Source organism: Ursus maritimus, unplaced genomic scaffold, assembly GCF_017311325.1.
Source record: "Ursus maritimus isolate PB19 unplaced genomic scaffold, ASM1731132v1 scaffold_1, whole genome shotgun sequence".
Lineage (NCBI taxonomy): Eukaryota > Metazoa > Chordata > Mammalia > Carnivora > Ursidae > Ursus > Ursus maritimus.
The window spans coordinates 76,006,451-76,019,366 of NW_024423343.1; the positions used below are offsets into that span (position 1 = coordinate 76,006,451).

Below are 12,916 nucleotides of genomic sequence, written 5' to 3' on the forward strand. Positions count from 1 at the left end.
TCTCTCTCCCTCTCCCTGCCCTCCCCCCATCTCTAAAATAAATAAATAAATCTTTTTTTAAAAAGATGTTTGAAAAATAACTTAGATTAACAAATTTGCTGGTATTTTGTTGACAAATAAAACAAAAAAAAAAAAGAACCTGTATTGTCCATACCTTTCTCTATTTGTGGAAAATATGAGCAGGTTTTTTTTTTTTTCCTGTGTATGTGTGTGTTAATTGTTTTGTGTGTTTGCTTGCTTTTTTGTAGAACTTGTAAAAGCTTGTAAAACTCTGTATGTGTTTGAAAATAGCTTTGTAAACATGTTTAAAATCCAGAAAAAATAAGAGTATGTGCCTATAGGTAATCCTTTCAAATTTTAAGAACCAAAAGTCACTATTTGGGCTTGTATAGAACTAGAAAATTTGATCTCCCTTATGCAGAGTAGACTTTTTAGGTCCTCCAAAAGTCCTTATTCTAGAAAGTTGAATTCTGTTCCTAAATTAACCCATTTGTCTCCAGTCATAGATTTGAATTGCTCTGGAACTTGACTGTATGTTTCTAACCAGCAACTCTATTCTTAAAACAACAAACAAACAAACAGAAACACAAAAATAAGCAAGCAAACTCTATTCTGTAAATAAAGGAGCTGTGAGCATAGGACTACCTATGAGATTTCATACCTCAAGTTGAAAAGGCCAACTGAGTAATGGAGACTGAGACATGGGGTTCACTTGACTTTAACCTCATTGAAATCCTGACCACCTCTCTGCACATGGCCAAGGTTGACTGCATCTGTGCTTGATGATTTGGCTTGCATCTGGGCATTCAGGCTTGCTAGAGAAGAAAACTGAAACTCTAAGAGACTTATGAGTCAGGTGACTAAGTACTGGCCTGGTGCTTGGGGGCCTGTGTTTTAGGGCTCTCACTAATCATGTGCAACTTCCTCTCTGTGTCTCAGTTTTCTTGGCAAAATGGAGAAGTTGTACTTGACCAGTGTTTTCCAATGTCTTTTAGCAGTTGAATAGCTTTTTACAATGAAATCGTATATGAAGTCCCAATGTAGAAAACAGAAATGCAGAGGTGTTTGCCTGGCATGGATGGTAGGAATGCAGGCACTCCACCAACTCAGCCTCCCTTCAGTGTTCTCAGTGGCCTGGAGGTATTTCACAAAACCTTTGGTTTCTGCAGAAGATAATTTGAAGATGCCTCAAATAATTTATTAGCGCTTAAAAATTCTAAAAAATGTAAAACTTACCAACCATCTGCAACTTATAAATACAACAACACAAAAAGGTGCTTTGCATTAAAATGACATTAGAACTTTTGTACAGCCTGTTGCTTTAGAGAAGGATTTCCAGTCATTTGTGAAAAGGAGTATTTTAAATTTTCCTTAAGGCTTTGGGTCACTGAAGTCAGGTGAAGAGTCTCTTGAGAAGGCTGATAGTATACCAAAACAGATGTGAGATGACAGATGGCTCAATTATTGTTCACAACTCTACCCCTTCCCTGCCCCAACCCCCAAAGGAATATAAAAATGAAGGAGAATGCGTGCACTGAGCATAAAGGGAAGGGGCACTACTCTTCTGTCTCCTTTCCAGAACTCTGCCAAGCTCTGAAAATAAGGATGGAGAGAGGTCCATGGTGGCAGTAGCTGGCTTAGAGAGGCATTCTTTGCATTCTACAGGTAGATAATTATCTGAAATTGATCAATGCCAGTTTAAAGAATTTTAAAACTGTAAATTCCATAGAGCCTTATGATCAATCATAGGCAAATAGACTCCTCTCTCTGTGTTCATTTGCCGTGTCTTTGCTTTATTCTTCTCTTGTGTAACTGCGGGAAACTTTCTGGCTTATCAAAATCCTTGCACAGTCTCCCCACCTTATGCATTCAAAGTCTTAAGCAAATATGCTAAACAATCTTATGCATGCAGAAGAGAAATCATATTTTCCATATTCTTAGAAATGAAACATTCCTTTGGGCTTGGGGAGAAATGCTTCTTGTATCATGAATTTAACCTTCGAGCACCAGGAATGCAACATCGCTACCAACTGGTTGAGTGTTGATGATGAAAATGAAGAGGGCTTTCCCCTTTGGCCAGCAGCATTGATATGCCTGGGCAGAGCATTCGTAGTTCCTGGAGTCTTGTTCAAGAGCAAATCAACTGTGAATTGTAGGGAAATTGTGTTGCTGCTTCCCAGAAAGAGCATGGTTTATTCATATGTTTTGATTCCCTCCTGGTATGCTGTGCATTATCAAGAGAATTTGGCAAGGTAGGTAATAGTGAAGGAAGAGCTGCATTTTCAACAACAGGTTTGTTTTTGTTTTAGTTTTGGTTTTGGTTAAATAGCCAAAACCTTCCTCCATTCTACCCAGCTTATATTTAATACTAGCCAAAGCCTGTTTAAAACACTTGTGGCCAATGTTTATTACACTGTGGTCACAGTGCTGTATGTAAAGTGGTTATTAAGTACTGTGGTTATAAATCACTTGAGAGCCCCATAACATTTTTTACTGGCTTGTTCTGTTCTGTGTTCCTATTCATAGGATATCAATAACAAGAGTGACAGCTGACATTTCTCTTGCTAAGAGGTCTGTCCTAAATAATCCCAGCAAGAGAGCAATAATTGAACGTTCGAACACTCGGTCCAGCTTAGGTAAGATGTTCAAATGTGAGAGTTGTCCAAGCTATGCTTTCGGAGGGGGATGACACATGTTTCGTTTGTGCACGTCTTTTCCAATTTGCTCCCCATTCTGAACGGGGAAGTGCTGATTAACTGAAGAGAATGCTATCCATGGAAAAGAAGGGAACAGAGTCCTACAGCAGCCAGAGCCTCCTCTCTCAGCTCTAGTCAATTAGTTAATTAGTAGTCTGGTGGGAAGAACCCTCATTGGGCTCTCCTGGTCTGTTATTGCCTAACCACGTGAAACACTCATCTCCACTCTGCCCCAGCTTCTCAATGAGGCTAATGATCTCTGTCATACCTGAGTCACGGCTGACATGAAAAGAAATGAGATGTTCAACCTTCTCAGATCTTTAGAAGAAAGCTAGATAATGATGTCTTAGTGTTGCTTCTGCTGCTAGCTGGTAGTACTCAGAATAGTCACATCTTTAAGTGGAAATAGCAATGAGTATTAATAACATGCAGGGAGTTTAAATATGTCTTTCCTGGAGCACAGTCAGAAAGCATTCTGAAATTCACCGCGATGGAGAAGGGGAAAATGCCGTATTTGTTACAGGATTGCAGGGTGCTTGCCTCACGGAGTCGAAGAATGAATCTCGCAGGCACAAAAGGGTGAGGTGAAAGTTTACGAAGTGAAGGTGAGAACAGAAAGGAAAGAAAAAAACTCTCCAAAGTGAGAAGGGTCCCGAATGGGTTGCCACTGTGGGCTTTCACTGGCAGTCTTTAATTGAGAACTGACTAAGGTTAAATCTTGACGTCTTTGCCACTGATAGTACTCTTTAGTTTTTCTCTGAAGTTTGGTCGTTTTCAGTGGTCCAGCTGTAGCTGTTACAGAGATATCTCTGACATTTAAGATAAATGAGGTAGACCTGTTAGTCTCATTATATTCTCTCACCTCTGGTTTTGTATGCTGCAGCATTTTCCACATCTGGGATTTTGTGAGCCTGAACACATAGCCCACTGTGTGAGCCTAGTCACATAGCCCTCTACCTATCTCTCCCTACCTAGCCCCACCTGTCCCTTACTCAGCATGTGGTTAGCTACATCAAGCCATTTATGAACAGGGCTGTGGACGATGCAGTCACCATCCACAGAAAAAAGTCCATGCTGCTGGGTAATCATGACATTCATCTCAAAAGCCTGTTTTTGCTTTCTGTGATTGCCAAGGGTGGTAGAGTCCACTTATAACTTTCTAGGAGTCTCTTTTGCATTCACATTCTGAGAGCAGTTTGTTTTACTCCTCTCTTCCTCATGGGCAGGGTAAGAAAGATAGGGGTCTTCTGTATCACAACATTTTCTTAAACTACTGATATGATTGTGGAAAACAAAAAAATTCCAAGATAGCTTGCACGCCCAAACAACCCATCAAGAATTTGCTGGAGGCTGAATCTTGACCCTGAGCCAAGAATTGCACAGATTAGAAAGAGGCTATGAAGTATCATCTCTATATTCCTGGCATGGATTGGCACATGGTAATTGTTCAATAAAAGTTTGTTGGATGGTTGCTTAATGAAAGAATGTTAAACATACCAATGGAATAGTTGTCAGTCCTCGGGAGGACAAGATCCTGGGCATCAGTGGTTCTTCCCTTAGTTCAGTATTTAGATCCTTCACATCCAGGGTGAAACACTCTTAAAGATACAGCATTTTGACCTTGAAGAAGTAACAACAGAAGAGTTGATAATGATGAATCAGATTAGGTGACTGAGTAAAGTTAAATGCCGTGGGAGACAAGGATGTCAAATTAGATTGAAGATTTCTTAAACAAGCATCCATTGTCTGTTCTCCTGTCTTCCAGTCTCCTTTTCACTCCACAAAATGCCTTTGACTTTTAATTACTCCTTCCTCTGATGTATAATGAGAGGCTAAAAAACACTTAAACGCAGACGCAAGGTTGCCTGACTCGAACCGTCTACCCAACCAGGGGTCCCAAGGATATTCTTTGAAGTCATTCTGTATAATTCAGTCACCTGTTTCAGTCAGTGGAGTGGAGTTAGTGTAAATATTGAGGACAAAACAAGGTGAATTTCAGTTCACTGGTTTTTCCCTTTGCTTTGCAAATTCATATACCTACAACCATTAGAATTAATTTAATGGCAATCAATTATAATAACCACTACATGAGGCACTTAGGTCCATTTGCCTGCTTGTTAATGCACATTTGTACATTCCCCATCACATATTTATTGTTATGTGCTACACATTATGCCAGACTTAGGAAGTACAAACATACCTATGAACTACATTACCCATAAGCCACCAGAAAGAAGGGGCAGATGGTTAAAGTGCTGTCTGATAATGGAATTATGAGCCAAGAGCTAGGGGTATAAAGAGAGAACCGTAGGGAGCAAGAGGTATCAGAGAAGACTTCGACGAAGTTATAGTTGAGCTGGTTCTTCAAGGCAGACAGGAATGTACAAAGGCATCAGCATTTGTATAATTGGTAAACAAGTAGTTTGTGCAGAGAATGCTTAGAAAAGGAGAGGGGGTTGCGTGGTTTGAAAGCAACAGGGAAGAGACTAGAAAAGTAGGTTGAGGCCAGTGTGTTAGGGCTCTAAGTATGCCTTGCTAAAGAAAACTCCAAAGTAGATTCTATGAAATGTGAATTCTGAAGGATACTAATAGTTGTTACATCCAAAATATTTTCCGTAGTCAAATTTGGAAATTTGGATTAAACAGTTGGCAGTCTTTACTGCAAGGCTTCTGAGGCCATTAAGATACAAAGGGTAATGCATATTTGAAATTCCAAAAGAAACTATTAGAGCCTGCAGTATTTGGGGGGGAAAAATCTTTTTCCACTTAAGATATCTTAAGGGATTAGTGTTCCAGAGTACTCACTTTGGAAATTGTTGCTATGAACCCAAAGGAGTCATTGGAGTAGTTTAAGCATTTGGTTATAAGAAAGATCACAGGTGACAGAGATGCTGGAGAGAGATGGGTCTAGATTGGTCATGGTCGAGTTCTAGAAATGTTCGTTGAGGTTCTTCCAGTATCATCGTCCATGACTTCTCAGAGGCCCATTTGTCTGGAGTAAGATCATGATGAAACTTCCATTGGAACCCTCTAAGAATCAGCATGGGAAATCAAAGATTGCTGGGTTTGCTTAAAGTTTTTTTGGTTTTTTTTGTTTTGTTTTTGTTTTTTTAGAAAATGAGCTATGTAGATATATATGCAGTTCTCTTTGTCAGACATGCGGTTTATGGATTGAATTCCAAATACATATTACCAAATATGGACCCACTCTAGTATATAGTGTGGCCTCTGCAGCCTTCCTGCTTGCTTGCCTGAGCCCCTCTTCACTCATGCCAGAGTACCCATTGCCTAAGAGTTCTTTGTTGGCTAAGCCTTGGATGTGCTTGCCCTCTGCACGGGTCAAAAACCATATTTACCTCATTGCTCATGCGAATAAATAAGGCTAGGTATTTCTGTGTTATTTGCAGTGTGTGCCTCAAGGGTTCTTTGTCCTAGAGCAGTCCAGTTTGCCTCACTACCTTTTTGCTACTTCAGGAAACATTGTATTCAGATTTGAAACTTAAAGCAATGCAGACTTGTTTTACAATAGTCCTGGCCAGGAGTTAAACCAAAGGCAATTTAATGACAACAACAAATAGAGAACATACCCCAACAGCCAGAGGCTGAAATCTACTACAGTACAAATACACTTTATTTTCTGAACTTCTCTCAAAAGAAAAAAAAAGTTTTAACTGTTTTTGACATGTGAGAAAAAAGGGACAGGTATGTTATTATTACTAACATATGTAGTATGTGACTTCAGAAGAATTTTGCAAATGAGCCTAATTGTCCAAATTCTTTACCTAAATGTCTTGGAAGCTAGTCATATTTCAAAGCTATATAAAATCTTTCAGAGCATTGGGATTGGATCATATGAAAAATGATAGCTATGTTCACTCTGGAAATTTCTCTTTCTAATACAAATCATGCATTAAACTTCAGTGATTTTGTGGGCAGAATTTTAGGCTATTATGCAAAGCTCAAGGAAATAGAGTTACAAGATAGTCCCACACACCCTGTCAGTATGTTTGGTTATGGAAGAGAGGATTTTTTGGTGGATGACATGAACTTGAATATATACTTGATAAGCAAAACAAATCATGGCATTCTGGTAGAAACCCTTTTCAATGAGTATACTTAGAGCAACATCACCTCTTTCCTAGGCCATCTTTGAAGTAATTTACATTAGGTAACTTTGTCTACTTTGTGTAATTTAAACAAGGTTACAACATTGCTAGGTCATGCCTATAATACATAGGCCAAAAATAAAAATAAGTAAAAAGCAAAACAAGATCATCTCTCTGAAAACTAAGTAGTCTAATTCAGACTTTGGACATGACCTAATAAATTAGATGATTTATAAAATATATATGAAAAAGTTTTTTATGTTTCAGAAAGCCAAATTATGTTTTTATAGATAATCTGCTTTGTTTTTAAAAATAGCTGGATTGCTTCAGACATGAAGAATAACTAGATTTTTTTTACTTGACCAGATTCATGCAGAGATTCAGGTCACTTGGCTATTACAGCCAGTTGAATAGATTTTCATTCTCATGGCATTTCAGCATTTATAATATAATTGCCTTAGGTTTTTTTTTTTAATACTGAAGATTATGCCTTAGAACAAGTGTACTGACCCTAATACTTGAATTAAGACATAACAATATGTTAGTTGTAAGAGTAGACCCAGACATTTAACCCTGGATAAAAAATATGCGTATCAGTCAAAACAGATGAATTGTGGGATTTTTAAAAAACTTATTTACAAAATATTCATATATAAATTGTTTATTGGTTGAAATATTTCAGTGTAATTTGCTTTCCATGTGATGTTGCTCTACACATGTATTTCAGTTCTTTCCTACATGTGGTTTCAGCTTTTCATAGCTCAAGTAAAAGTTCTTTAGAACAAAGCAACAATCATAAACAACCTAGCTATATAAATAGCTAAATTTCAGGGCAAGTGTAAGAAGTGAGTTAAGAGAGCCATCTCCATTTTTTTCACCAAATTTTTGGTTTTATGCAAAGCTCAACCCATCTCTCTCTTTAGAAAAGATCTTAAGAGAAGTATGAAATTCAAAATGCTCTGTTTTTGCAATATAGACAAACACCTGAAAGGAGTACTATGTTTTTAAATATAAGAACTAATTAATAAAACTATGTCCTGTTATTTATTTTTTCTCCTTTTAGCGGAAGTGCAGAGTGAAATTGAAAGAATCTTTGAGTTGGCAAGATCTTTGCAACTGGTTGTTCTTGATGCCGACACCATCAATCACCCAGCACAACTTATAAAGACTTCCTTAGCACCAATTATGGTTCATGTGAAAGTCTCATCTCCAAAGGTAATTAGCTCATTTGTGCCTTAAGGATTAGAAGCTCATTTCCCTTGAAATATTCTTTGCTCTGTGCTTTTTTGTTAGTGGTTAGGGAGAATATCTTATTGAGACCCTTTTTAATGGGCAGTTTTTAATTCCCACAGTCTGTATACGTGCTAGAAATTCTAGGATAGCAAAGAAAGAATAGCCATTGGTTTAAAGAAGGTCACTCTCTATTGTGGTTCCCCAGCCAGGCAGTTATGCAAGAATGTAATAGAAACAAAAAATTAAGAAAAGTGAGGGAAAGTAAGTATGGCTTTTCAGAGACGTTAGGTTCTAAATAAATTTCTTGGGTCATATTGATTCTCGTAGCACCTATATTCTCTCCCCAGTTGAGAGAGTACGTTGTTCAAGAAAGGTATATACATTTATCATATATAAAGTCAAACATCAAGAAAGGTATATACATTTATCATATATAAAGTCAAACATCACTGTATACAGCATCTCTTATGGAAAAGTTACAGACGCTTACATATGTGCTCAGCTTGGGTTCTTCAAGGAATAAGGTATTCTGTGATACAGTGGAATATCTGCCACATGTCTTTATGCCACAAAGGTAGATAAAAATAAAAGTAAGGCAGCCTCAAATTGGTCTCTTTTGATTTGGGTGTTCTTTCATTTTTAAGAAGTGATGATGTTCTAAAAAGTTAATGTGAAATAGATATGCTAGGGAGATACTACCTTCACAATTAGTTTATTTTTAACGCCTCCAAGAGTGCAACTTAGTGCTGACATGCCGATTCAGGTTCCCACCAGAGCAGTAGTCACCCCTCACGGGGGGGGGGGGGGGGGGGGTGGATATCAAAAGAAGCTGTGTTCTTCCCCAGCCCCTCAGCCTCCCATCTCTGCGGGCACTGTGTCTGCATAGGACGGACTTGGGAATCCTGACCAAACTAGGACCTTTTGGGAACCATTAGAATGGATTGAACTTGCCTTGACCACCTGGCGGTCTCTCTGGCCCAGAACTGAAGGGGAGTCAAGCACCCTTCACTGCAGCAGAATAGATTTCAACCTCTTTCACCCGCTGCCCCAGTCACCACAGGGTCATGAAGTCTAGGAACAGGGGCTCCTGTGGATGTACGCGCTGAGGTATCATAGAGCCTCACTGACTAGGACTGTTTTGGGATGAGGGCTCTGTTTCAGCTAAAAAAAATTAAAGGGAGAGGAAAGTATATGGCAAATGTAGTCATAGCAGTGCCCAAATGACACAGATAACTCACTGGTTTGTATGGAGCAATATGCCAGTGCCAACGTTGTGCCTCGATTTCTATCATGGAATCTTCTTATTAATGTAAACTGGAGCACCTCAATAATTATCAGTGACCAAAAGGACCAGATACATAAATGACTGACACTTGTCCGATATTGAGATAGTGAACTAAAATATTACTTAATTGACTTTGGACATAAAAGACCTGCTACAGATCAGTTCCTCCACTTTTGCAGGGCTCTCTTTGAAATCTCTGAGTAAAATCTAGGGCGGGAACTTGAGATACCACCAGGACCCCACACGGAGAGAGAACAGGATGCACATATCAAAACCAGTATAAATGAGAGCCAGTGTAAGTGGGTGATGTCACTATGGAGTTTATATATATGATTTTTCATATTGTATTTCCTCTCTATTATTACTCAGGGCCAGCCAGACTGTAAGAAAGGTCTTGGTTTATTCATTTTTCCTTTAACTCATTAATTCATGTCTTCTTCTATCAGGTTTTACAGCGGTTGATTAAATCTAGAGGAAAGTCCCAAAGCAAACACTTAAATGTTCAACTGGTGGCAGCTGATAAACTTGCACAATGTCCCCCAGTAAGTACCATCATTTTTTGTCTTAGTCATTCTTTGCCGGGACAGGAGAGGGTGGTGTGTTTTTTGGTTTTTGTTTTCCTATTACCATCGTCATTTTTGTTTTAGAATGATGGTGACTATCTGTTATCATAAACATACAGGGTTTTTTCGAACAAACTGCTGCTGTCATGTTGGCTACACTCAGGCATCCAGAACTGGGTGGTGTCTGTCATGTAAAAAGAAATGAACCTAGTGTCCAGTGCCCCTGTCCTTGCCTGCTACCTTGATGGCCTCGCAAACACTCAGCAGACTAATTAATCCAGTCATGGGGACACATTTATGAAAAGAGAAAAACAAATAAAACATACTGATTTGACTTTCCTTTAATTTTTCTGCCAGAAAGTTCCAATAGGCAGAAAAGATGTGACCTTGAAGGTTGAGAATTTATGGGAACTATAAGAGCCCTGTGGTTATAGCAGATGAAGACATCAGGGTTAAATAAGATGAAAAATCATATTATAGCAACTTTTGTCCTGGTCATTGCCAGAAAACAGCTGCTGAGTTGAAGCCAAGAAAATGGCAGGGATTTGGGGATGGGGGTGAGGGTAACTGCTCTTCCATGGGTCACCAGTGGCTGATCAATGTCTACTGCTCAGCTGATTCACTACTTCTGTGCCTGCGTTTCTCTAAAGAAAATAACTGTCTTTCCCACTGATTTGATTTACTAGATTTTTAAATATATACTTGTGTAAGGATCATTTATGCTCTGTGGAAGCATAAAATCTAATTCAGATGTTAGAGAGACAATACAGCATGGCTGTTAAAAGTATGGACTCTGGAGCCAGATTGCCTGTGTTCAAATCTACACTGGTTTTGTAATATTGAGCAAGTACCTCCCTCACTGGGTTGGTCTAAAGATTCAATGAGTGAATATGTCTTAGGACAGGGCCTGGCACATAATAAGCACCATCTAGGTGTTTCTGTTAGAATTATCAGATCTACTTTGCATTCTGCCATGCTTAACCTGTCAGGCTCTGTAAGGATCTGTTCCTGTCTGGTTCACTGTTATAGCTCAGTCCTTTATTACGGTCGGCCCACAGTAAATATTTACTGAATAAGTGAATGAATGAAAGGATGAATGAGAGGCAGTAAGAGTACGATGCATCCTTTTACCGGATGCTTATTAGATAGGCCAGACACGATGCTGGATGCTTTACATAGATTATCTCTAATCTTCACTATTACCTAGTGAGGTATTATCCCCGTTTTGCAGAGGAGGCTACTGAAGGCAGAGAGGTTAAATGATTTTCCTAAGGTCACACAGCAAATTAGGATTAGATTAGATCTATCTGACTCCAAAGCCAGTTTCCTGTCCTCACAGTCCCACCTACCTCTATACCTGGTTACCTGCCCGCAGATAATTTGGATAAGTTGAAGTTTGGAGTGCTATGTTAAGAAGTCTGACTTCACATTGTCTATGAACAAAGTCCACTTACAAAATGGAATGTGTAACTCAAGTCCTGCGTGTAAATACAAGAATGTATTTTACCCAGCCATAATCCTCACCTGCTAGAGGAAGTTAACCTTTACTGAGCAGCTACCAAATGCTCGGCTATGCTATTGTTTCCAATTTTTAGAACAGTCTTATAAAGAGAGTTGTGATAATTTGGGTCTTCCCGGAAGCAGACCCCTAAATGGAATTAGAAGTGCAAATTTATTGGAGAAAATGCCTGTGAAAGACTCATAGAGAAAGAGGACAGAACAGGCTGGAAGAGCCTTCCAACCAGACCAGACTGATCTCATGAAAGAAAAGAGGAAGGAAGGAGAAATGAATAGGAGGAGCCTCAGACTGAGACACAGCTTTCTTGCATGTTTGTCACATGTTGGGCAGAACTGTTCAGGCTCTAGGTCCCCGTGCTGTTCTTAGGCACTGGCCAGGAGCAGCCTGTGGAGAGCACGGCTTTGGCTCGGACCAATTCTGTGGTCATTCCAGAAGGTGCCACAGTCCCCCCCAACCCCCGTCCCAGGCTGTCTGCTAACTATACTCATCACAGCAGGTTTTCCAGGAAATCTGAGCATAGTCCTCGATGACCACCCTAGTAGATAACATTATCTTTACTTTCTAGAAGGGAAAGCTAAGTCCCCCATTGAGAAACTTGTTGGAGGTAACAATTAGTAAATGAGCCCTAAGATTCAACCCTAGATCTGTCTGACTCCAACAAACCTCCATTCACTGTGCCACGCCACCTCTACACAGCTGTGTGCTGTGGGTAAGTCTCTGGCCCCCAAATTTGCCGTGCAAGTGATATCTCCAGGACAGAACAAAGACCTCAAGGGGTAAGGGGGAGGTAAGGAAATTGAGGGAGTTGAGAGGGAGGGTTCCAGTTCAGGCAACCATTGGCCAAGTTCATACGGTCCTTCAGGATGGACGTTCTGCTGCCTGAGACCTCATCTGGAACAGAGAATCTTGGTAAGGCAAGAGACATGGAAGTCCCTACTCTCTGGACATTGCCAAGCGAGTTCCTTTCTTTTCTGTGTCTGAGGGAGAGGAGGTGTCTCCCTCTTTTCCCCTCTTGTTGCTATTAATGGAACTTCCTGTTTGCTTTTGTTATGTCTAAAAGCATCCCCACCTTCCTTTGTTTCCTGAGTCAGTTAGCAAAATCTCTTCAACCAATTTAGGCTTTTGGGAAACAAAACCCAAGAAGGGAAACCAAGAGCGGGCAATTTCCTGCCACAGCACCCATCAGCCCCCCCTGCCAGACAAGGAAGCCCAGACCCTGCCACCTGCGTGGGGAGTAGAAAAGAAAGGGGGAAAATACAAAAGGAAAAATACTGACAATATCTTGAAATTTGTTGGCCATGTCTGTCTTCACAGATGTAGATGGATCTATACTGTGCAGGCAGCCTAGTTCTGTGAGGTCCCTGAGGTGGCTGCAAGATCTGCAGAAATTTTGGAGCAAATCTGGGTGGACTGGAGAGTAGTTAGGCCTGTCTAATTTCATTGGACAGAGTGAGCAGACTCACCCACCAGGAGCAAGGCATTTCACAAGTCTACGCAAATGCAATGCCGGAAAG

The 12,916-nt window shown here is 39.9% G+C and overlaps 1 protein-coding gene across 3 annotated transcripts in view; it reads left to right on the forward strand.

Moving 5' to 3' along the window:
• Nucleotides 1-12,916, forward strand: part of CACNB4 (calcium voltage-gated channel auxiliary subunit beta 4) — a 237,477-nt gene that overhangs the window by 208,310 nt on the left and 16,251 nt on the right. For 2 of the 3 annotated variants that reach the window (XM_040644965.1, XM_040644961.1), the window contains 3 exons: nucleotides 2,527-2,636; nucleotides 7,866-8,017; nucleotides 9,767-9,862. In XM_040644965.1, coding sequence (XP_040500899.1) covers nucleotides 2,527-2,636; nucleotides 7,866-8,017; nucleotides 9,767-9,862 — 358 coding nt within the window. The remainder of the gene's footprint in view (nucleotides 1-2,526; nucleotides 2,637-7,865; nucleotides 8,018-9,766; nucleotides 9,863-12,916) is intronic. The other variant, XM_040644957.1, reaches the window with a different exon arrangement.